We start from the raw sequence: 26,578 nt of genomic DNA on the forward strand, positions 1-26,578 counted from the left end.
ATATCTTACCTGCTCTCTGTTTGATCTTTCGTTTCTCATGGTAAACAGAATAGCTTCAGACCTTTCCAGGCTCCATAACTGACAGCAAGTGAAGTTCCTGTTTAATGGATTGTTTAGAGCTTAATTTTCCCCCTGGTCTTCAGGGAATTGGTGTATTTGAGAAAATAATTGCGTGCTTGAGAACAGAAGCTTTATTACAGTGGTCCAACAACCTGAATACAATTGTGACACTATACAAGAAACTCCAAGCAAATGGCCCATTCAGAAACCTTACGTAACCATGGCAGGTTTGAGTTTCCAGCAGATTTGAGTTTGCCTTTTTGATTATCATCTGATGTGAGAGCAGGCTTAGAGTTTCAAGTTCACAAACCTATTCAAAGCAGCTCTTTTATTAGCTTGAACAGTATCTGCAGAGTTCTCATCATCTTTGGCTTCACTAAAAGAAACTATTTAAACTTAACCAGCAAGCAGGGATTCTGGAAGTATGAGGAGAGTATCATTTTGTTTTGATAAGGCTGTCTAATACTCTGGGCTCTATCTGGAGTTCTTAAATGACCCTATTTATCTCCTCTGCATCATGGAACCTTTAGTACTGTTCCATGCAACTTATTTTTTATGACTTCAAATTACTTTTAACCCATTTTTTGGTTTAAAAACTCTGGTCCTGGGTATTCTTGCCACAGAGTCTGTCTGAAGCAGCAGATGTTAAATGTATATTTTGGATTACATCAAATGTATAGTCTTTTCCCCTAACCTTGCCTTAGTTCAACATAACAGAAAGGACATAATGAAGTACTGGCAGGTGGGAGAAGGTTAGAGTTGGAACAGAGCAGGTATTTTCTGTGTGTTTTAAGGGGAAGGCTGAGGTTATGCAACTTTGGGATCTTGTTTGGATTTTTTTTAACTCTTCCAAAATCCCTCGAAACAGGCTGGCTTTCTTCCTCCATTTGCTTCTCATAGGCTGAAGACTTTTGTTGCTTGTGGGATCCACTGTAGTTATTATCCCTTGTTCTCCTCCCAGACTAGTGGATCTTTGCATGCTCTCCTTCATGCATCTTCTGGAGATAACTTTGGAAATCTGGTGATTATAAGTTGTGGCTCTTGTCTCACATGTGTGAAATTTCACACAGTGATGAAGAGCTGAATGTGCTCAGTAGCTTTGGTAGAAGTTTGGATAGCATTCATTCTATTTCAAATGTCTTCAGAAGTCCTTCTCAGTGACCCTCATATTTAAAATGCTAATAAGTATCTTCATTAATTTCAACTCTGGGAATTGTTCAAGCACAGGCTGCAGAGATGTACCTTGGAATCTCCTGCCATAGTTCTGGAGATTTTAAGTTTGTCTTCTTTTGAGATACATCTGTTCATTTCTATCTTGTCTTAGAGAGAATACTGACTTCTATCATGTGAGATACTCTTAAAAAAAAAAAAAAGTGGAGACTGGGTCTTATTCCTCTGTATTGTGTGAGTTAAAGTCTGTATTTTAGACAAAGAAGAATATTTTCTTTTGCATTAAATCTCCTGTAGGGTGTGGTGGTCCATCTTCTGCTGTACATAAACTCTTGGGCTTTCCATTTCTTTAACTGTGGGAAGATATTTTTGTGTTACTGGCTCACTGGTATATCTAGGCTTATTAAAACTGATGATTTGTGCTGAATTCCCAGGTGTCAATCTAGGATGGGATCAGTGAAGTCTGAGATGCATACATAGATACTATTGAACTACATGCCTTCTAATACTGTTTTTTGGTTTTATTCCAGGAGTGTACTCCAGAGAATCTGGAACTGAAAAAGAAGATTTTTGGTCAGCTGGATCTTACTGTGGGTGACAGTGTTATTTTGAGCAGCTCAACCTCTTGTCTCTTACCCAGCAAATTGTTCACTGGCCTTAAACATGTTAAGCAGTGCATTGTGTCACATCCTGTAAGTACGATGGTGTGTTTCCTTTCTGTATAAACCGTATCTCAAACTTCTTACTGCAGTCTGAAAGATTCAGAAGGGTATTTGGGGCTCTTGTGTGCAGGGCCAAATATTCAAAAAAGCTTTAGTTTGGTTATTCTGTGAGCAGCAGCACTAATCTACAAAATTGAGAGGATATAGCATGTTGCATACTGTTGGACCAAGATATGGTCTGTGTGAGCTGCTGTGCTCATAGTGGTTGTGTGTTTCTCAAACTACTGGCTTTCAAAATTTAGGATTTCTATGTTTTGGGTACAAACTCGTAACATTGCTACTTTCTTCCCATGTCATTGTTAGTCTTTTCTAGTATCCTTTCTTGGCTTCTGTTGGTTAACAGTAAGAATCCAAACACTGAGCTGCATTGTGCTTGTCATGCTATATTGATAAAAGATGGGAAATTTAGACTCCAATTTCTTTAGACTTGTGGTGCAGAAGCAGTATTACTTAATTCCTGAAAGAGGAATTAAGGAATGATCAAATAGAACAAATTGGACTTGAAGCTGAATTTGCATGCTTCATGACCAACTGGGACATGGCAGTGAAAAATGGAATGACTAGAGGTTGTGGCAGAACCTCAAAATGGTCAAAGGCACTTGAGAGCTTCTTTAGAGGTCTGTTTGGAACTGCCAGACAGCAGTTTATTACATCTCTCCTCAGCATGGAAGAGCATTTTATCTTGATCATCACTGGGATTCTTACTGCTTGTTTTCCACTATTCAAGAAGCTAATGAATTTGTTAAACCAATGTTAGTTGGGTGGTCAGCTGATCAGTTAAGAGGACTGTTGTCACGACAAAAGGTGCTGCCCTGGTCTCTGCAGTTTGGTAACTACATGATGTTTCTGCTGGGTATCCCTCAAAGTGTAAAGTAAATGTCAATTCCCTGGGCATGGTCAAGAGGAGAGATAATGTCTCTTTAACATTTCTATATTTCTATATTAACTAACTATACAAGTTTTTTAAACCAGTTCCTGGCTGTTTGTCAGTCTTTGATTTTACTGTACTCTTTCTTACTGTTTTCCCAAGTTGGCCTGTACTAGATGACTTCGTTTAGTCTGAACTGCAGTCTTCATAGGAGCCACTCCTTAAACCAGGTTTTATCAGATCTGGAAAGATGGTCTCTGCATAAGCATTTTCTACGTTTCTGTGGCAAGGATATGTATTTTGTCAAAGTGAACTCTCTGGATATCTTAAAATGTCTAATTGTTCCCAAATGGCTTTGCAGTCCAAATGAGACTGTTTTTTTCGTAGTCACAGCTTCACTCAGCTGTAATGAGCATACCAAAGAAGCTGTAAACCAGTGTACTCTTCCAGGGGGCTTTCTGCATCAGGAAACATGCCTGCTTTATAGTAGTCGTTAGCTTTGGGTGGGTTTTTTTGTTTTGTTTTATTTTTTACTAAGATCTTGAATGCAATAGTAGGATTTGGTGGCTGCAGGAAGCAAGTGCTCTGCAAGACACTGAAAACAAGTGTGGAATTTGATATACCAGAAAAATTAAAGGCTGGAGTTGTAGAGCCTCTGGCATGGGTGAGGGTGTTGAGATTAAATGAAATGAAGTGCCCAAAAAGCAGAAGAAGCTCATCCCTTTGCTTACCATGGTTCAGTAATTAGAGAAGAAAAAATCTCCCAGCACAGCTGTATGGTAGAAATGCACACAATACTTATGTTACAGTACAAAACAGGTACAGCTGTTCTCTGAAAGCAGTTTCAGGCAGTGGATCAATAGAGGTCTGCTGCAGGGTGGTTCTCTTCTCATATACTGTATATGCCTGCTAGATCACAAAAATAGAAATGTGGGGCGAGAGGAGACTGTGCACTGACTGAACTCCCCTGTTGTACAGGAAACCCTGCAATCAAATAACTTTAAAACTGCATTAAACTCTCTTAGATTATTTTTTTAACTCCATTACTCCTGTTTGAAATTGGTTTTGTCTTCTAATTTTTGCTCCAATCTTATTACTGGTCTATTAAAATTAATAATTGTTTGTTGACAGCTTTTGTGTAACGTAATTCTTCTCAGTGTTTTCTTCATCATCTCGTTTCTTAGTTGTGACTTTGTTATGCGAAGGTGACCTTGTGTTTCTTGAAATACTTCTCATTTTTAGAAACTTTCCACCATTCCCTATTTCATCTATGGTCTACCACTTTCAGTTTTTACCAATATCTATTATCTCACTCCTAAAAAATTGTCTTCCTGTGTCTCCTCAGTGAACACACCCATATGCTCCCTGTGCCAAGTTCATGAAATGGAATACTTCAGTAAGATCACTGTCAACAGTAATCTTCGAATAAATTTTTAATAGCCTTAGTCTCTCTCAACAATCAACTTGTCCTTTTTTTGACTGGAACCTGTGATATACTTAAAGGTTAGAAAAGCCTCAGAGAATGTCTTGGTGCTTGCTTGGGTCTTGCTCAGTTGCCTGGCACCACTGGATGGTGTCCATCCACCACACCGTTCTCAGCATTGCTGGTGGCACTGCAAAGATACTGATGTGAGAGAGGCTGTGTTGGGACACAAGGCCCTCTAAAAGGAATGAAGTGTGTTACATCAGTAGTTAGAGCACATGTCAGGCCCTGCAGGAACGGGAACCTTGTAAATACTGAAAAGAAAGAACATGCAGGGAGGAAAGGCTACTTGCACATTCCTGTGGCTAAATCCTCTACTTGCATTTCCAGGAGCACAGTTAAGAGTAGTTGACTGTGCGGGCGCATGATGAAGGAATCAGTAGTTAATTACCATCCTTCAAATATCAGTGTTACTCCTGGTAGTAATTTATTGTATGTTAGCCCCTTCTATTGCCTGGAACTAGATGGAGAGTTGAGTTTAACACCTTTAAAAGTACAGCTGAAGAACTGCTACTTTGGAAAGAGAATGCGTGCAGCCTAACTGTCGATTACACTATGACCTGAAGAACTTCTAGCTGTTTCAGGATGTTCTTTAGGATTTTTTTTTTTTACTTCAAAAATACATAATACAAAGGTCTTGACTTGATAAGAAAGTACATTTGGGAAGAGTCAGGAGAGGTAATTAATTTTTTTCTAAGTACAACGTTTGGAGGTAACCTGTTCTGCAACATTTTCAAAGTAGGTTTTGTGTGATATCTGTTACTATATTAAGCATATATTTACAGGCTTGGGCCAGTAGCTGCTTATCTGTTAAGTGTTGCATCTTACAGGTGGTGTTTAGCAATACTTTTATTATAAAGTTCCTGACTGTCTTAAAGGAAATGCCTTGCTTAATTTGGAAAGACAGGTGGTGACCATATGTCTTACAACAATAAACAGCCTGAATATTGAGCAAACTGTTCCTCAAGTCAGAATAAAGTCTTCTAGTATTGTTTGAGTGCTGTCATCTCTAGTGTAGCTCCATGAATTTTGCTGGGGTTAAACAGTTTGATTTAGTGCAAGTTTAATTATTTCTTTTAATTTGAATTAATGCACCAGCTTTTATTGGGTTGGTGAAGTCTTTGAAGGTCTGAATGTCAGGCTTGCTGTGTTCACTGGAAATTATCCAAGTTAGTGCCAGCTATAAAGATGCTTTATATTAACTTGTTCTGTTGGTGGCTGATGTTCTTCTTTTGTCTTTCTTCTTGAGGTAAATCCACCTTACTTTGTGCCTTTGGTTGAAATTGTTCCTCATCCAGAAACAGACCCTTCTACGACAGAGAGAACATATGCCCTGATGAAGAAGATTGGTCAGTCTCCTGTAAAACTAAACAGAGAAATCGAGGGGTTTGTTCTGAATCGACTACAGTATGCAGTGATAAGTGAAGCTTGGAGACTTGTGGGTGTATGTATATCTTTTTTTTTTCAGTTCTTGTAGATATGATTTTTCAGTTCTTCTGTAGATGTGATAAGTGAGATTGTTTATTTAAACATCCTTTAAATTAGTGTCATCTTTGTTCAGTTGTTCCATATGAATATAAAATGTATATTTAAATGTAAATTAAGCCTAGTAAGAAGTTATGTCAGTTATAAAAAGCAAAGACTGACAAAAATGAGGTGATATGTGATACTAAAAATTATTGTTTATCCTGCTTTCTTTTTTCAGAATACTCTTCAGGGCAATCAAAAGAATCATGTTAAAAGCAGGACTCAAAATACAAAGTTTTCTTTTTGTAGGTGTCCCATCATTTCGTGTTTGTTTTTTTCTAGTGTTGTTGGCCTACTGTACAGTGGTCATGAAAATATTTTAAATGGTTTTCTCTTTGGCCTTTCAGGAGCTGCACTCATAGGTTTAACTGTTACTTGATACTTTTAGGTAAAGACAGATTTCTCCTCTTGCCCATTCAGACTTCTAGCTGAGAATGATTTGTTTGTGTGCCTTCAGCTTTTCCCACAGTTAGTTGTTCTGTGCTGAAAAGTCTGATCTTTCATCATCAGGAGCTGGGTTATGAGTCTGTTGCTATTCTCTTGAGAAAAGTTTCAACTGGGCTTTAATAAGACTTACTTTTTTATTGTGGAATGTTTTGATTTTTCAAGCTGTTTAAAACAACCATGCACACAAATACAGGTAAAGATTTTAAAATTAAGGTAATATTACTGTAAACAAAGCAACTCTTTTTCCAAAGAAGTGTTTAAAAATAATCTTAAACATAAACACTTCCAAATACGTGTTTAAACAAAATCAGTTGCTGAACTGATTTTGCTTACTTGTAGCTGACTTTCACTAGCAACATAATACAACAATATAAATGAGGTGGTGAATAACAGTAAGTAAAACAGTAAGTGTTGTGAGGAAGGAACTGATCTACTACTGGAAATGTTTGTTTAAATTTTTTTAATGTATTCTGTTGTTAAACTTTGAATACAAAGTCTCAAATTTATGATAAGAAAAACACTTTCAGAAGGCTGTAGTCATGTTGGAAAACATAGAATAGAAAAGACAGTAATGTACAATCACAGAATAGTTTGGGTTGGAAGGGACCTCTGGAGATCTATTCCCACCCCCCTACTACAGCAGGTTGCACAGGATCATGCCTAGGTGGATTTTGCATAACTTCAGAGGAGAATATTCATTCTCATTGGGCATCCTGCTCCAGTGCTCTGTCACCTTCAAAGTAAACAATTTTTTTCTTCCCATTCAGATGTAACATTTTGAGTTTATAGTTTGTGCCTGTTGTGCCTTGTGGACCAGTCACCCATGGTCAGCACAGGCATTCAGGCAATGCCTCAAAAATCTAACAGGCTTCTTTCACATGTCTGAGAGCATAAACTCAATGGTGGAAGCCACTGTGTTAGTAACCTAGGATGCTAAAAATTTCAGTGGATCCAGGGATCATTTAGACACATTCATGTTGGACTGTGCAGAAGCAACCTCCACCTTCAAAGTCTCAAAGACTGGACTGCCAGGAGCTGAGGCAGTACAGTACATATCCCTGAAAGTATCATTCTCTGTTTGGTCTTGCTGTGAAAGGAATTTAAGAACGCTTTATGGGCTGCAGTTGGAAAGGAAGTACTGAGTTGAGGCAAACCTTTAGTATGAACCTGTTGTATGGATACTTTTGTGGCAGTGGTGGTTATGTGAATAGTAATAAAATAGTGCTTGAAGGACTGATAGATATAGAAGGTTTGTTTTTGTTGTAAATCAAAGTTTCCAAGTTGTTCTGTTCTTGTATAATTTATAGTTTCAGCCAAATACACATTTAAACGGTAACAACTTTGGTGGCCATATTTCCATTCCAGAAGCCTGAACAATAGCAGCTGTCAAAGGTGTATAGTTTCAGCTGTGTGACATCAGGCTGCACAGTGCCTTTGATGGGAGGAGAATCACTGCAGATAGGTGAGAAGCAGGCCTGGGCCAGTTTGTGTTTCTACTGTTGTGCTGCCAGCTTCGTAATTTTTATTGAAAGCCACGTTCATTTGGTGTATTCCACTTTCCAAATGGGGAAACATAATTCTTCTGACTGTGGAGTCACTTTCCAGTTCTTACTGTTGAAAACATCAATCTCCCCAACTCTGTCTTTGAGAGACTCCTAAAAATCAAGTTTTACTCACATTGGTTACATCTTGAACAAATGTTTTCATTACTCTGAGAAGCACTGGGGGATCGTTGTGTTATTTTGTTGGGGTTTTTGTTGGTTGGTTGGTGTCGCTGCAGGCCCCCAACCAGGTAATAATCAGCATTGGCTCCATGTTTGCAGAAGGCTGAATAATTGCTTCATTGTATCTTCCTACACTATATTATGTTATACTTATTAAGAAACTTGCAGTCCATCTGACACAGCTTTGACCTAATTGGTCAATCCATCCAAACACCATCCAGTGTCCAATTAAGAAATCACCCTTTGGTAAACAAATCTCCATAACACATTCCACATGCGCACAACAGCAGGTGCAACAAGTGGAGATAAGAATTGTTTCTCATTCATTTCTCTGATCTTCTTGCAGCCTTCCCTGGGAAAATGCCTGGGAAAGTCTGTGCCTGCTCTCTGTGGCTAGAGAGCTGCTGCCACAGGTTGGGGTATTTTTTGGGTTTTTTTCAGTCAGTTGAACTTAATTCATTAAAGAAACTAGTGGAAGTTTCTCTAGCAGAACCTCTAATGTCCTGTTAAACTCATTGGTGGTAGGACAGACATGCAGTACAGCTGTACCTAAAACATTTATTTTGGAAATGTTATAATAAATAGGCTGATTAGCTTGCAGAATATGTTTTAGTTCCCAAATCTGTCTGGAAAACTGACAACCTGTCAGTCTTTCTCTTTTCTTTAGCAGTGCTGTGTTGGGATGGATTAGAAATGGGCAAAGAATCATGTTGTGGCAGAAAGGCTCTGATACAGAGCATGGAAGTAAAGATGTGGCTATGCCAAAAGAAATGTGGTAAAGATATCTGCTTGCTGTATGTTATGTGGGGCTCACTGACTTCTGCCATGTGGGTCCAAGAGCAGGACACACTTTTAACACAGCCAGAAATCTGATGTAAGGCTCTGCCAGCATAGAAATCTGGGTGCAGGCTCAAGACTCCACATGGTGCTCAAATTGCATGTGGCAATTACTTGGACGCTGGAGCACAGAAAGGAGCATAATTCAGGGCAAAGAGATTAAAGTAGCAATGAGAAACCTGAGTATTGGGATACAGTTTGTCTTTTCTGAAGGTGCTGGGGTTCCCAGCTGCACACATAGGGAGTCTGAGATCTTACAGCTGGGCACAAAATGAGTGCTTTGACTATAGGACTGGACTGAATGTGGGAGTGGGAATTGTGGTGGTAAGGTGGTAAAAAATTAATAGGCTTGGAAGTTGAGATCTGATTTGTTGGAAAGTAGGAGAAAGAAAACTCATTTGGAGATGTACTGTTGAATGCTGAGAACTGTGTTTATGTGGATAATAAGGAATGTAGATTACAGAATGCACAAGTTTGACTTTACAAGAACTTAGACGCAAAGACCATGAATTCATCTATGGGTCTAAAAGATATAATTCAAACAAGTGCTTCTCTTTGAAGCAAGAGTGCTACAAGGAGATGTTTCATTTTGGGTCTGAGTTAGTCTTTTAGTGACAAGATATCTTTTCAAAGATTGCTTTGACTTGCAAGTCACAAGCATTTGGGCAGTGTAGGTGTTTGTGGCAGGAATTTCTTGTATTAGTTATCTCTGTCTCCTCATGCTCCACATTTATTCCATGATAAAGTAGATAGTGAGAGCACTGCCTTCTGTCTCTTTAAGGTCATGTATCTGAGAACTTTTTGTAGGACCTCATAGCCTGAGACTGGCATTCATATAGGTTTCTTATTCATGTATTCTCTGGTAGAAATGTTGCAAAGCTGATAAAGATGAGAGTAAAATAAGTTCTGTAAGATGTTGAGGTTGAAGATCCTTATTCCTCTCTTGTCAAGCCTAAATTTTTATATTACCAGTTTGGAACCATTAGAATAACCCTTAGCCAGTAACAGGAAAAATACCTCAAACTGCTTTCTTGGTTATTCTCTGTTACCATTTATTTGCTTTCGCACATCTGCATTGACAGTGGTCACTGGTGTGTCTGATTTTTTCATAATTCTTGGAGCAGAAACTTAATGCCTTTTTTTGCCTGGGAAGCACACTGTGCACTACAGACATCATTACTTTTGTACTTTTACCAGTACATTTTAGAGTAGTTTAAGATTATGTTGCAAGGGCTATTAATTAAATAGCTTGACTTTATCTTGTTCGGAAGGTAAAATTTTGGTTAACATAATCCAGAAAGTAACAACCAAACAGTTTCACCAACACTTCAGTTCAGGAGTCTCAAGCTTTACTGTGAGTAGCTATGATTGTCATTTAACTGTCATTTAACATTTAAATGTGATCCACATTTAACTATGGATCACTGAGTGAAATATTTTTGAAATATTTTCCTAAGTATCATCTGCAATTTGCAAAGAGGTCATAAAATACAGCAGCAGAGATAGCAGGTGGAGTGTGACAGTTTTTTAACCTTGACATAATTTAGGAGTTCACTGCTTTTAAGAGCTGTTAAAACTGTTACAGGATGGATTGTGTAAGTACTCTACTTATCTCTGCATAAGATTTTAATACTGTCTCAATGTGGTTTTTTTTCCTTTAAAGTGGATTTTCTTTTATGTTAGAGTCATTGTAAAACATGAGAAGAATGGGCAGCTGTTCAGTTTTTGTTAATCTTCTGGAAAATAAAGTCATGGTTTGGCTATATGTCCATTTTAGTTTGTTTTTGTGGCAATCGGGTGCGTTGGCTTCAATCATTATTTTATGTACCTCTCTTTTCTCAAGTGAGAAAAGCTTAGCAGACTTTTAATGCTGGCAAGACTTTCAAAGTTCAAATTCCTTACTATTGATTATACTACAGTGTTATTCAGACACTTTTTCCAAAAGATTGAAGATAAGGTATAAGATTAAACATTTAGCTACAGTGCCTCATAAAAGGGGAAACATCATAAAAATGAAGTTTAAAGGGACAGGATGAGAAATAGTGTTGATGCTGTTTCTTACAGGGTGAGGTGAGCGAAGGTGCCGTGGGAGAAGGATGATAGAGGCCAGCAAAGCAAGGAGGTGTGAAGTGTGTAGGACAACAAGTTTCTTAAACATTATGAAATGAAAATATGTAGAGGGATATAGGAGAAAAGTCATCTGCTGAAAATGACAGGACTGGAAAAAGATCTCATCAGGGTGTAGATGGAAGGGACTTGATTGAAGTGATAGTGAAGAGGAGGGTGTAACAAGTACTGCTCAGACAGAATGCATGTATTAGTGGGAATTAGAGAGAAAAAAAATGAATACTGAATTTGGGAAATAGAGAGGATGAAGTGGCAGATTTGGAAACAGAAAATATGTGGTCCAGGAGGCAGTGAAGTCCTGGAGTGAGTAGGAGAACATGATGGTAGAATCAGAAAAAGTAAGACTGTGATGGTTTTTGGCCATTACATTTGGTGTGATTACAAACCAAGTCCATGACAGAAGTTGCCATGTGGGTGTGACTCAGAGATGAAAAGAAAGACTGCTGATTAAAACCAAGCAGGTTGGGTCAGAGCCTAATGCAGAACCACCACAGGCTTCTGGAAAGGTGAAAAGTGTCCCTGCATGGGAAGAAGCACTAATAAAGTACCAAAGGTTCATTAGGATAATCCTGTGGTATCACTGGAGGTTAGAATCTCTAGTAAAATGAGACTGTGGTATATAAATGTTGTTGTAAGAAGTATGGAGAATTCAGAGTTAGTCTAGATTTTGAAATTTGACTGGCCATTGGGATCACTGAGGATTTTGGTGGAATTTATTTTAATTTCAATTCTGTAGCTGTAAGAGCTTCTAGTGAACTCCTACCATACTTCCTCTTCCTTCTGACAAGTGCTGGAGGCAGAAGCTTACCAGAAGGGTAATCCAGGATGAAAAATCCCCTTGGAAAGATTAATTCACACCTACACTTAGTGAAACTGGATAGGAACTCTTTCTTGTTTAGTTCTTAGCATAAACATCAATCCTTGTGGAAGACACCTTGCTGACCTTGCAGCCTGGTGAATCATTCCACTAACTGATCATCTTGCCATAAATGGGAGCAGGGTTATTGCCTAGGGTAGGAAGGTCTAACTTGTTTATCATTTATGTGTTCTTAATTTATGAAGAGAAGTAAAAAACTTTTCTTAAGAAGAGTCTTTTGGACAGCAAGAGGCTGAGCTTATTTGTGTGGAACACTGTATCCCTCAGCTGAAGGGATCTGTCATGGTTTCCTTTTGGTAGCAACAACTTTTGCCTTTTAGCAGCTGCAAACATCAAATTGCAGCTATAGTCAAAAGGCTAAGAGCAAAGCATTCATGATTCTGAGGGTACCTGGTCTTCAAATATATAAGGACTATGGTATCCAAAGAAAGTATGTTATTAATTTGGAAATTAATTTGCAATGATTCTGAAGTACTTCAAGAGCCTGTTAACACTTTTAACATTATGTTTACAGTTTTTAACTGCCGCTGTCGTTCAAATGCTTGTCTGGAATTTGTGGTTAGTCTTTTGTCCACAAATCCATGTCAGCTGGTGGGGGCAGGGGGGAACCACTCATCAAGCACAGCTTTACCAGCACAACTCATTGTTTGGATGAAGCACTTCTAACAGAAGAACACTTTTGTTGACTTTGCTGATGTTGTTTAGAGAAGTTGCATTGCCATGTCAGGGGAAAAAGCTTTCACAGAACGTATGGTGTCTGTGTTAGTTACCCTGATGCTGGTCTGTAATCTGAATTCTCTCTGAGGTTTTTGTTTAGTCTTTATGTGGACCTTTCTATCTGCCTCTAGATGAGTTACCTTACCATGCCTATGAAACATGGTCTTACCTTACCTTTAATTTGAAGAAAATAATGCTTTCTTATCCCTGCCATTTTTTGGCTAATTGTTAGGAGAACTGTGTGTTCCATATGTGGTACATAGATCTTAATAATTACATCATACTTCCTTTTCAAAATAGAGTTCTGCAACAGGGATTCAGACCAGCTTGGTTGATAGGAACAATACCTACTAACAGGTTGAGTCTTGAGATTCTCTTACAGAAGTCTCAATTTAAGCTGAGATGATTAAACTTAATGTCTGTGGCCAGCTGTAGAAGTTATGTTGATTTGTGGCTTTTAAGTTTCTTTTAAAGTAGCAGTAGATTATGTAAATCATGGACACAGGAAGACACTGTGGGTGAGATTCAGCTCATTTAAGATGGGATCTTGAAAATGTAGACAGTGATATCTAAGCTTCTTACTCATCTTTCAGCTGGTGAAGAGAATTAGGGCCTTTTAGGACACAACTCATCTTACCTACTCTAGATGCCTGCTTTAGGATGCTGATTTCCTTTTTCCCCCTGGTGATTATAAAGAGAGTCTAGATGTCTAGCTCAGATGTCAATGTCTACTGCAGATCAGAAGAGCTGTCCTGCGTGCCCATAACTCTAGCCCATGACTGTGTGATACAAAGGGGCATTCAGACAGGGCCTTGCAAGAGAGAAATTTAACCAAAAATTACACGGTTTTGTCCAAGCAGATGAGTAAATGAGTATGAGTATTCTGAAGCTTAAAGGGGCTGACGTTCTCTCCCTCGCACAGCCCCCTGAATATCTGGCTAGCTCAGAGATCTAAGGCTGTGAGGGGAGGAATATCAGGAGATGGCAAAGATTTTTAAAAGAGGCTCTTACCCCAATATATGTTGGTTCAGCTCTCTTTATTCTGTGATGTCCATGTGGAGAGCAGGGTAAAAGAGGACAAACAGGAAATGTCAGGGGTCTATATAGACTTTGGACAGGGTGGGCTTCCCTGGGTCTCTGCCAACCCCATTGGGGCAGGAAGGAGGGGTTCAGGGTTATCTTGATCAGAGTCACAGGGTCTTGGGGACAGGGGAAAGAGAGTGCCCATGAGCACAATGTAACAAGGGGCTTGTTAAGGAAGAGGCACTGAATAGGCTGAGCACCTCAGAGCAGGGTAAAAAGATAAACTAGAAGCAGTTCAGCATCTCTTCCACCTTCCTACCCAAGGAAGGTGGAATTTTATGTTTTTATGAAAACATAAAAATGTTTTCACGTCTCTGGGAATAAAGGGGACAAGTTCTCGAAACCTGATGGAAGTGTTAGAACAAGTCTTCATTAAGTCATATCTTTCTAGTAGGTGGAAAACAACCTCATATAATAAATAGTATTCTTCTCAAGTAAATCTGTCCAGGTAAAGAACTATAAATCACTCTTTACAAGCCTTTCTGGGCTTGCCCCAACCTGATGGAAGCATTGGCTTTCTTGTAAGTGCTGCACGTGGGTGGAATGGCAATTCTCAATTTTTAACAAGAGAAGTGCTTCATTTTGCTTGCTCCATATCCTCCCAGCTCTTGAGATGTGAGGCTGTCAATGAACTTGAGAACCCTGGGCAGGTTAAGGCTGAGTAGATTGAATATTGGGTGAATTTTGTGGAAGGGAGTGGCAACTGCATTGCCTGCATGTTTGGACCCAGCCTTTTTTGCAGGTGGCCTCAGGAGCAGTACCTACTGGTGCACCACCATTCTGCTAATTGAGACTCTGCCCAAAAATCCAGAACTAAGAGAATATGAAGGGAGGTGTAACATTTAGCCAAAATTCCTGTATTTGAAATGGCTGGTATAGTACTTGCATTTTATATAAACTCTTTTGGTCATGTGCTATTAAGAGTGTCGTGCTTGCTTTCTTCTCCAATTCTTGATTTCTGGGACTATGAAGTACAGTCCTAGAGATATGAATGAATGCTTATGCTGAACTGTAGCAAACCTTTCATAGTAGATGGACATTTCTAGCAAACAGTTGTGTTTTTCTCTTTGAAATCTTAACTGCTATTTCTAGCAGTTTTTATTACTTCCCTAATTTTGTAATTATATACAAAAAATGGGGAATTTTGTGTTAAAAGCAAACATTCATCAATCTTCCTTCCTGTTGTACTTTTGCTGCTTAGGAAGGAGTAATATCTCCTACTGATCTAGACCTTGTGATGTCTGATGGATTGGGAATGCGATATGCATTTATTGGACCTCTGGAAACCATGCATCTTAACGCAGAAGGTAGGTAGTGTAAAATGTTATGAATATGAAGGGAAAGCTTGCTTTGCACAAGACTGGAAATGTTATGTAACAAACCTGGTTAGGATTTCTGCAACTATGACTTGTCTCTTTTTTTAATGTAATGGTAAGGAAAACTTATTTAAAGTGTGAGGTCAGTGGAAAGAAATGGATATTGATTATCCTGTTACAAATGATCAGATGAAAGATGACAACCTAGCTGTGTAATAAATTTTTTCCAAGATTCATCCCATCATACTTTGATAACACTGATGTAGCCATAGTTCAGAAGTGTCTGTCAGGTTAAAAAAAAAAAAAAAAAACACAATTGAAAAAGTTTAGCTGATAATCCAGTGTCAACAGAAAATTACTTTCCATAGATGAATACCCTGAATTTATAGCAAAGCTGAATTTGTAAATATCCCTGGAGCTGCTGTTCTTTAAGCTTATATCCTGAGTGAAATAAATTTACTTTTGTTAGCAAAATCCTGTGTATACAAAGCTGACTTGACAAAATAGTCAAGTAACAGTTTATGTCTTGCATAATTAATATTTTTAGATGTTTTTTAAATAGTATATGTGAATCCCAGGTAAATAAAAAGTGAATTGTGTAAAATTGAATAAAAATTACGGATCAGCGTCACAAAGGTTTGAGCAAAGACTTTAACAAAACACAAAAACTTCAAAAAGTTAAGATCAACTAAATACTAGCTCTTTATATTATGGGCTGTGTCTTTATTTTGCTTTTATATATCCCTGACATGGTAGGCTCCTGCTCTGCTTCTGGATCTTCTAGGCAATGCTGCACTACACTTGTGCATGGAACTATTTCCATAACAGCACCTTGTTGGCTGGCTCAGTAACTTGGGTTATGGGAAGTATTGCTTCACTCCTGCACTTGCACATACACTGTCTCTGAGTCTAGAGCTGCTCCTGTTTGCGTGCTCACAGAGTGACTCAGGCTCTTGCTCTCATCAGTTTAAATCAAAATTGCTGATGTCAGGATGTGTGATGGTTTATGTTCATAATTCTGTGCCAGTGTGAACTTCTCTTTGGTTGCCCAGTATTGCTTCACATAATGTGGAATAATATGAACCTTCTCTTCATTGCCAAGGGTTTGCTTTATTAACCTGATCTCCTTCTAAAGCAAGATTACCTGCTTAGTGAATGAGGAAAAATATATTGTCTACCTGGATTTTAGTAAAGCCTTTGACACCATTTTCCACAGCATTCTCCTGGAGAAACTGGCTGCTCACTGGGCAAAAGACTGTCTGGATGGCTGTGCCTAGAGAGTGATGGGGAATGAAATTACATTGAACTGGGGGCTGGTCACAAAGTGGTGTTCCCAGGGTTCAGTGCTGGGCCCAGTCCTGTTTCATATCTTCACTGATGATCTAGATGAAGAGATCAAGTGTGCCCTTAGTATGTTGTTAGTAAATTTGCAGATGACACCAAGTTGGGTGAGAGTGTTGATTTGCTGGATGGGAGGAAGGCCCTGCAGAGGGATCTGGACATGCTGGATGTCAAGACCAATTGCAGATGTTCAGCAAGGCCAAGTGCCAGGTCCTGCCCTGGGGTCACAACAACCACAGGCAGCACTGCAGGCTGGGGGCAGTGGCTGGGAAGCTGCCTGGTGGAAAAGGACCTGGGGGTGCTGGACAACAGCAGCTGAACATGAGCCAGGGTGTGCCCAGGTGGCCAAGAAGGCCGATGGCATCCTGGCCTGGGTCAGCTCTGGTGTGGCCAGCAGGAGCAGAGCAGTGACCGTCCCCCTGTGCTCAGCACTGCTGAGGCCACACCTCCAACCCTGTGTTCAGTTCTGGGCCCCTCACTGCAAGAAAGACATTGAGGGGCTGGAGCGTGTCCAGAGAGGGGCAGCGGAGCTGGGGAAGGGTCTGGAGCACAATTCCTGTGAGGAGCAGCTGAGGGAGCTGCGGGTGTTTAGTCTGGAGAAAAGGAGGCTCAGGGGAGACCTCATCACTCTCTGCAACAGCCTGAAAGGAGGGTGCAGCCATGTGGGGATTAGTGTGTCTTCCAGGTAGCAAGGACAAGAGGAAATGGCCTTAAGTTGCACCAGGGAAGGTTTACATTGGATATTAGGGAAAAATTCTTCATGGTAGGGGTTGTTAAGCATTGGAACAGGCTGCCCAGGGAAGTGGTTGTGTCACCATCCCTGGAGGTATTGAAGAGACATGTAGATGTGACAGTCAGGGACATGGTTTGCTGGTGAACTTGGCAGTGCTGGGTTAACAGTTGGACTTGATCTTAGAAGCCTTTTCCAACCTAAATGACTTTAGGATTTTATGACAGCCTTCCCTGATGCATTGTACTAACATTGTCTTTTTTTTATTAGTGGAAGGAAGTGGAGGTAGATGCAAGAAACTGCCTCTTATCCTTTTCATTAGCCTACCAGCTTCGCAGAAGCTGCCTTTTTTTACAGGTATAAGATATTAGTTGTCCACAGTCTTAAACTCTTTCTTAATCAATGAGAAAGGATGAAGGAAGCATGTGAGAGAAAATAGTGTTATTTGTAGAGGGAGAGTCCATCTTGTTTTGTTTTGTTTTGGTGATGTGAAATGGTTGTTTGGATTTGAATAAATTTATTCCAATTATATTTTTTCTGAGATCAGTGTTTCTTCTTTCCCTGTGGGATGCATACATTAAGATCCTCCCCTGAACTTCCTATGGGCTAATGTCACTTTTTTGCCTCTGATAGTTCTTTCATCCTTTCCTCCATATTCATAAATGATCCTATCAAACTTATTATCTAGGCCACTTTAGGTTATCATTTAATCAATTCATGAATATTAGGAATGCTTGACTGTATGGCAGTGAGCCAACAGCCTTGAACATGGAATAAAATGACAGCATCAAGTCATTAAAAGGAGCAGAGACAGCAACAACAGTTTGAGGACTAAATTGCAACAGACAGGAAGGAAACTGCTGCTTTGGGGAGGAAAAAAGCATACCAAAACTGCACAATAATATAAAGTTGATTGTGGATTTCATCAAATAAAATTAATGTTGATATCTGTTTCAGATTTTGAGTTTGTCCTCTTATGATTTCACATGCCAGCATCACAACAAATGCTGTTAAGTCTTTTACAAGGAAGATCAGTAGATCTCATTACACTCAGTTTGCCTGTTTACTGGTGTGGGTTTATGTTAGCAGACACAACATCCCACCTGTACATGTACTGGGTAATCTGTGAATATAGTGAAGATGGTCCAGCCTCAGTGAGATTGTACCTCCTAATCTCTTGTTTCTTGAGAAATCTGGTTTCCTCTTTTTTTTTTTTTTTTTTACCCTTTCAAGCAATCACCTGTAGAAGCAGAGGCTAGACTATAATATCCTGTGTTTTAGAGGTTTGCAGCAAAAGTTCTTCATATCTATTTCAAAATTGGCTTAGATCACTTACTTTATTAGTAGGTTATTCAGTGAGCTATAATTGGAACTTGATCTAAACTGCCAATATTAGCAGAAGAGCTGGATTGGGGAAGGTTGAAGGATCTTTGTTGCTGTTTTCTCTCCTGCATTTATATAAATGCCATTCCAGGATTATATTCTATCTGTCACTCACTGAGGTATTCATACAGGTGTCTATAGGAGTTATGTGGAAATTTGGTCTGATGTATGGTCCCCATAAAGAAAGTACAAATATTGAGTAAGCTAGACATGAGTTTTCATGATCAAAATTGAGTTTCTCTTACAGAATGTGGGAATACTTGCTCATCTTAGAAGCACCTTCCAGGTGAATTGGTGTTGGGTCATATGAGTGGAAAGATTGTGCTGTGTGAAAAGCACAAAATATGAAAAGGAAAGGGTTGAGAATCATAAATCATAGTGCAAAGGGAGGAAATTTTACTTGTTTTGTTGGGCAAGACATAGCCAAGTGTGGTTTCTAAGAATTGTTCTAAACAGATACGCTGTCTGGTTCAGGAGCAGAGATTATTTCCATTGCTATGGCCACTACTTCAAATGCTGCTATACAGGGAGCAAACCAAGCTTTAAGCCAGCTCGGGAGCTTTTGTACTGCAAGCTGGTCAGCAGGTGTGAGAATGTCTAAGGTAGAAACATATAAGAAAAAGAAGACTGCCTTCATTTCTATTTAGTATATATGTTATGTGTTAGTATAATAAAATATCTCAACCCAATTCAGGATTTGTAAGAGGGTATTACTGAGATGGAGTATCACAGTGGTATATAATCATACAAACCCTTTTAATTTTCATAAACCCATTATATATTTAATACATATTTACATGCATTCAATTCCCTTCCCAGTAGGCTCAAGAAAGAAGTTTATAGCCCTTCTAGAACTGCTTTTTGCCTCTGTGGAGCTGCAGGGCTTTTCTGTATGAACGAGTTTATATGCAGTAAGTCAAGATGTGAATTTTTTCAGGATACTGGCTGCTGTGCACCAGTTTCCTTCTATGGGGTCTTAGGTGTAAAGTAGTTCCCTCTGCTTTCTGAAAGGAACACATGGCCTTGCATAGGAATTCTTTGGGCTTTATTCCTCAAGTCATTATAGGTGCTCCCAAAGAAAGCACCTTGATGCATTAATTAAAGAGTGTGTGTGATTACCAAGTGGCTCAGACTGAGGAATTTATCCCAAGTTTGAAATTGATGTAAGAAAATAAGCAGTTCATAATGACTCAGTTTAATTCCTTGATCCAGCTCACAGCAGGCCTGCAGAAATACTTGTGCATTGTTGTTAAGATGGTAACATTGGCACAACGAGAATAAAACTTTTTTGGTCCTACCAATTTTCAGTGTAGTTCCAAGTATTTTGAGACTAGAGCTGCAAGTGAACTCATATGGCAATTAGTGTAGTGTACAAAATGTCCTGTGAATTCACACCCTAGCTCAGAGCATACATCTGTGTTCAGACACACCCTTGATGAAGAGAGGATTACATTTAGAAAGTTGCCCTTGGAGCTGTAATGTCTATAATTAAAAAAGTTTGGGTTTTTTGTTTCTCTGAACATAATTTACCCATGTCAGATTCCTCCACGATGTTTCCTTTTTTCTGTTAAAATATGCCTTTTTTTCTGTTACCATTCATACTAATCTTTCACTGCAGCCTCTTCTTAGATTTTATGTGCTAAAGTCAACCCCACCTCAGTCTTTTCAAATTGTTGATGCTATTGCATCAGTGGCTTGACCATCATGCCTCCTTCCTTTGAGTCATTACAGTATCTTAATATGCTGTTCATCAGGATGACAATCATCAAGTTAATACTCAGTATGGTGGAGCACCCTCTCTTTGGCATGTTCCCTGTCCATGCCACTGAGATTTGCTCCTGACTCTCATTCTCTCTCACAAGTGTCTCAGTGCTTGCTAGGCTGGTTTACCAAGTTTGCTTGCTTGTATCCTTCAGCTCTCATGCCTGTTGCCTTTCTTGTGAAGAGAAAGGGATGAGAAAACATACAAGAAGCTGATACTTACTTTAAGGTTCTTACAAACTATAATGCATGAATATACTACATTTTATACTGTTATGTTTTCACTTCTCTTTTCCTACTGCTACAGTCATTGTCCTCTTTATGAACTTCACTTGTGTTTTCTCTCAGGGCAGTGAAGCACTTAATGCATGTTTCTGAGCCAAATATCTGTCCTGAGTTCCTTTTCCTCATCAATACTGTGTTCATTTTGGTGGTGCAACTAGAGGTACTGCCTGAGTAACCATATTTGCACCACACCATGCAAGTTCTCAGGTAAGGATCTGCAAACCTTAAGTGTGGTTATTAGAACAAATTCTTGTGGGACAGTTCATTAGCATTTTGGAAACTGTCTGCACTCTCATCGAAACTGAATAAGCAGCAGCTTATTCCATTATTGGAGCCTTGTATGTCCTAGATACATACGGGCAGCTGAAGAGCCTTGAATCAATGCCTTTGTCTACCTTGTGGTAACACAGTCTTGTAACTAGATTGTAGGAGTCAGAAATGCCAAGAGAGTTTGGGATTTTCAAGGAAGATAGAGTATTCCCCTTTCCGTCTCTATTATCATGCATATACTGCCCCCTTAGAACTTTTTTTAACTCATTTGTCTTTTTTCACCCCCTGCCATAGCTGTGACTAAGTGGTGGAAGGAAGATTCAGGAAACTCCTACCTTCCCTGGGGGTGTTTCTGTTTTGTGTTCATAGTTCTCAGTTGCCTGCTGCAACATCTGCCTCCTCCCATGGCCTCTTTCCTCCAACATTGATGAGGTGAGCGTATGCAAGAAAGGGGAAGGTTTAGACACACAGACAAGACACACAGATAAGAGGAAGCTATCATCCTTTTCCTCTGTCCCAGATGCATCTTGTGTCATTCTTGTTCTCCAGCTGGAGATAGCAAGGCACAGCATGTGCACAGCAGCGGCCCACGAAGAGAGATGGTTGTTTTTATCAACCCCATTTACCATATTGCTGTTTTTCCATCTTTCAAGTGCTCCTGTCTGTTTCTCACTGTTTGCCAATGCTAATTCTTCCAGTTTAAGCTGCTCCCTGGGTAGTATCAACAAGGATTAAAGAGATTCTGTCATATTTGTTTTCCTTCTTGTCCCTATGCTCCAGCCAAAGGCTCTTCTTATCCACCTTTGCAATAGCCCTGACCCTTGAACCAAAGGACTTCTAAGTGTAAAGGCCTGGAGTCAAATATTTGCTATGAATTTGCAGTTGAAAAGCAAAGTGATTTTTTCATAAATATTCCTCAGGTGCCAGCTTCAAGGCATTCAATCAGTTAATACCAATTACTGGAATCAAAGTTGCATTTCAGGCTGGGAAAACTATCTTGAGTTATTAATTTGAACTACTGATTCTTTTTAATCCTTGAGTGAGACTGTGTGTGTATTCTAACTTTTGGCTTACTGACTTCACTTGAGACTTGAAAGATTTTGCAGTGCCCACCTCCTGCTTGGCATGCAGCATATGTGCCTGCATGTTACCATGCCAGCCACAATGCTGATAGCAGCTGTACTGATGCTGCTGCTCTTCTCTAGACCCCTAACTTTTTTCTCACTTTTTCCTCTTTTGCTGACGCTGTGTAAGGCTTCTTTTCATTTGTACATTACACGCAGTGGGTGAATTGAAAACACTACCCAGGCTGCGTTTGGCATGTCTCTGCTGCACTGATGACCTACACCCACCCAGAAATTTTTCTGATTCATTCAAGCAGGAGCTTGATTTCCAGGTCTAGCTGGCTGAGTGAGCTTTAAAAGCCATGTCCAACTCAGGAGTTCATAGTCAGCAAATGGTAAATGGTTCAGCCATATCCAAGAATTCAGCTTTCCCAAGATACTAATGTGCTTGAGGCTTGTGGAAAAGATTTCTGGTGCACATTTTTCTAGTCTACCTTCTCATTACTACAACAATCAAAACTATGGTATTATTGCACAAGCTTACCAGATGTGTGAAAGGTTCCCGTTGCCTTTTGGAAAAGTACCAAATCTAAACTATTTGGTCCAAGTGTCATAGACCTGTGTCACTTGGGTAAACACCAGAATGACTGCTGACTGACGCTATAAGAGCTAATAACAATAATAACTGATACTACTGAGTTTACTATTCATTCTGTTGCCAGTTGCTCAAGGAGATTTGCTTGAATTGCTATATTCGACTGAGTTGCCTTTATTTTGTCATTGTCCAGCTAGCAACAGCTGCTGGCAGAATAAATCTGCACTCTTCTGCCTCAGTCATTTCTACTTCTGCATCTGGGAACATTCTGTGATGTTGCATGATGTGGCAACACTTTTGCTCAGATTCCTCACTGTTAGAAGACAAAGCTCACATGAGCAAGTTGCATGTAACTATCTTTGTCCTGTGGCTGGTGCATGAGTCTTGTACAGCATTGTCTTGGGATCCCAGGATTGCTCATGTGGATAGCATACCCCTGGTAGGTCAGTTGGGTTGGCTTCAGGTGCTGAAGACTGTGAGCCCAGCTGTTAAAATGTAATAAGCAAACACTAAGCTAATGGCAGGGTATGGTCAGAAAACCCTGATAACCAGTGGTCCTTTCCAGAGAGCTTGTGGAAGTAGATTATGGTCTCTGCTTCTTCCCCCAGTGAAGAGATAGGATGATATCATAGCCTGTTCCACATCCCACAGTAACGCATCTCTTCCTGAACCTCACTTCCTTCCAGGGATGTTTTAAAGCCCAGTAGGCAATCTGGAGGTTTCTGGCTGTGTGTCAATCAAGAAAATTGAGCAAAATACAAATTTTCTGTATAAGCAGAAAACCAATATACCTTTATGACTAGCTGGCATTCCTTCTTGTGTTGGGGAAAGCTGGAACGTGCCAGATTGTATTTTAGGAATGCATATGCTCTATGAGTAGATAACACAAGGAATCAGACTAACTGAATGCTGATTGTCAACACTCTTGGCACCAAATATAGGTTCAAGCTATTTAACAAGGCTGCAGTTTTTCTCAGAGCCTCCTCCTTCCTTCAGATACTGGAGAATGTTTCTAGTCCATTTTTAAAAGAGTGGAATACTCTCAAATCTCTCTACGTTGCTCTTATGCAATGGACATATTCTTCTGTTTTGTGCTTTCCATTGTTTAACTGATGCTCATAATGACTTCAGAGTGCTGAAGGAAATTTAGTATTTCCTTGAGGCTTTGTCCTTCAAAAGTTCTTTGGCCCAGCAAAAAGAGTGTTCTCCATCCTCCTACTGACCGCAGAGGTCTTTCAGAAACCCTGTACTTCAGTGATTTTGGGCGTGTTGAGCAGTCTAAGTGGTGTAGTTTATGATACATAGTTGGCGGGAGTCAGAGGTTTCCAATCATTCATTCCAACCTCAGCCATTTTAGGATTAGACAAGCGTGACTTCTAAAGTATTGATTTCATACAGTAGTGTATTCCAGGGAACTGTTGAGGAAAGAGATCACTTAATGACTCATGGCCTGATTTGCATTCTTTAGTGTGATAGTCAGGCCTGGCCACTTATATTTCCTGTATTTTGTGGTTTGGTAAGACCATGAGCAGTTTTTGTTCATGGTTCTCAGTCTGCACAATGTCCTGAGTCTTCATGGAAGAGTTGGTAGCTATAACTGCTTGCCTTTGTCTTTTGCATGTTTATAACTAGCTAATAAAAATAGAACTAAGTATGCAAATTCTTCAGTCTCTATGGTTCTCAGAAGCCTTTAGTAGATCTGGGGTACATACATAGGTGTAATAGGTGGGACTCAGTGATCTCAAACCTAGTTGATTCTGTGATTTCATCAGTATCAGCTAGCTTACTGCCAGACAAGCAATGCTCATTTCCTGTTGTGATGCAGTTCCTGACATCCTGATTGGGAAAGGCTTATCCTTTCTTGATCATGTGGTAGTTAATAACACTAAAAAGTCTACTAAATATATATGTCTGGCTAAGTGACTGATTTCTCTTTTTGGTGCATGTATGATTTCATACTCTCTAGTGCCTCAACAATAATTTTTTAGAGATTCCTGCTGGAGCTGATGGAAGCTGGGTCTTTCTGTAAATCAGCCAAGGTCTGCTTGGCTGCCATTTTACCCATTATTACCACTTAGCTGGTTCTCAGATTCTAAGAGCTGTTTTAAGAGCTTCATAGATCTATGTGAAGGTCCTGAGGTCAGACCAAGCACTCAGGGTTTCATACAGTCTTGAAAAATCTCAGAGGTGGAGACTGCACAACCTCTCTGTGCAGCCTGTCAATGCTTGAGTGTTCAGTCTGAACTCCTCATATCAAATTGTGCCTGTCGTCCCTTGTCTTTCTGCTATTGAGCCTGGCTCTGTGTGCTCTCTGACCTCCCCACAGGCCCTGCTGCAGCACTGCAGGATGCTGGTAGGTTCCCCTAAAGCCATCTCTCCTGCAGGCTGAACAAACCCAGATCCCTCAGCCTCTCCTCACATGACAAGTGCTCCAGGCCCCACTTTTTGGTGGCTTCTGCTGAAGTTGCTCTGTTTTGTCAGTGTTTTTTTCTACTGGGGAGTCCTGAACTGAATGCGGTATTCTGGATGCAGTCTAACGAGTGCTGAGTAAAGAGTGTTAATCGCTTCCTCTACTGTTAATTAATGTCAATCTGTTAACACAGCCCAGGCTGCTGGCCTCTTTTCTGCCAGGGCACACTGTTGGTTCCTGTGCAGCTTGCTGCCTGCTACTACCAGGAGTTCTTGGAGTTCACAAGCCTGTGTTGTTGCAAAGAGCTCTTCCTTCGGAGGTTCAGGATCTTGCATATGTCCTGTTAAAGTTTTATATTGGTTCATTCCTCCAACCTTTCTAAGGGCAGTCCTGCTCTTCAATATATCAGCTGGACCGTACCCCTCTAGCTTCACTCCTACTCAGTTTGATGCTATTTACAAGCCTAATGTTTTATTAAGCAGTATGGGTCTCAGGACAGGTTTCTGCAATACTCCATTTTTGCTGGCCTGAAGGTGGAGTGCAATCCATTGACCACTACCTCTGAGCCTCCCATTTTTTGTCCATCTAGTTGTCCAAACAGACAGACCCTAATGTTCTAACTTTGATATAAGAATATCATGAAAGACCATGTCAAACACCTTTCTAAAGTTGAGGTAAATTATATCCACTACATTCCTATTTTTCGCAAACAATTATTTAATCACAGAAGGCAACAAGGTCAGTTAGATATTACTTAAAACCATTGGAGACTACATGTCACAATCACACTCTCATTCTTGTGTCCAGGAATTTCTTTCAAGAGGCCTTGCTCCTTGATTTTCTTAGGGACAGAAGAGAGATTGATTGGCCTGTGATTATTTTGGACCTTTTTTGAAGATGAGTGCAGTATTTGCCTTCAGTCTTCTGAAGATCTCGTGATGACATTGGTGCATTGACTGACTTAATGTTTAACGTACAGTAGAAAGCAGACTTGCAAGGGCATGCTAGTAACAATAAGGGCTATTGCTAACAGTAGAAATATATCTTGTTGCCCTTGATATCCTTGCAAGTTTAAACTGGAGATGATTTTTGGCTTTCCTGACACCATTCCTATATGCCTAGATGGTGTTTTTTAATTTCTTCTTTACAGCCTGTCCCTGCTTCCACCTGCTGTATGGCACCTTTTTGCACTGGAGCTCATCCAAGCAAGTGTCTTGATACATGTAGTTGTCATACTGAATATCAGGATGGACTGTTCCTGCCCTTGGAGGATGCTGTGTTTTACTGGCCTGTCCACAGGCTTTCACTCAGCCAGTCACCCTTCCCATGGAATAGCTCCACAGATCTGAGCTGCCCCATTACAGAGATAGTACACCCCCTCCTTGTCTTTCCTGCAGCGTGTATCTCTCCAGTTGTGTGAGCCATCCCCACACACCTTAGTTGCCCCTGATATAAGGTTTTTCTCACCAGATGGGCCAGGGTTTTGGCAAAGATGCCTTTTCTCCACTTTGTCAGGTGAATCCTATCTCCCCCTAGAAGTCCTCAACCATCAGAGAGGGTTAAAAAAGCCAAATCCCTGTCTCTAACCCCAGTTAGGGGTTGCAAGATACTGATCTGCAGGGTCCATCTGTTCCTCCTGTAGCATTTTTCCTTCACTGGAGGCCACCTGTGTCTCCATGCCTTTGACGCTTTCCCCCTGAGCCATGTTGTCCTTGATAACACTCCAGGTTAAAAAATAGAAGTAATGACAGGAATGCTTCAAGATATGACATGCACTGACT

At 40.0% G+C, this 26,578-nt stretch overlaps 1 protein-coding gene and 1 long non-coding RNA gene across 2 annotated transcripts in view; one reads left to right on the top strand and one right to left on the bottom strand.

Moving 5' to 3' along the window:
- Positions 1–26,578, top strand: part of CRYL1 (crystallin lambda 1) — a 51,199-nt gene that overhangs the window by 20,162 nt on the left and 4,459 nt on the right. Inside the window, exons 4-6 of the mRNA XM_021539960.2 lie at positions 1,761–1,922; positions 5,553–5,747; positions 14,844–14,949. Of these exons, the coding sequence (XP_021395635.1) occupies positions 1,761–1,922; positions 5,553–5,747; positions 14,844–14,949 (463 nt within the window). The remainder of the gene's footprint in view (positions 1–1,760; positions 1,923–5,552; positions 5,748–14,843; positions 14,950–26,578) is intronic.
- Positions 1–26,578, bottom strand: part of LOC116183414 (uncharacterized) — a 79,199-nt gene that overhangs the window by 20,033 nt on the left and 32,588 nt on the right. The gene's annotated exons all lie outside the window — the stretch shown is intronic.

Source organism: Lonchura striata, chromosome 1 (assembly GCF_050655825.1).
Source record: "Lonchura striata isolate lonStrDom1 chromosome 1, ASM5065582v1, whole genome shotgun sequence".
Lineage (NCBI taxonomy): Eukaryota > Metazoa > Chordata > Aves > Passeriformes > Estrildidae > Lonchura > Lonchura striata.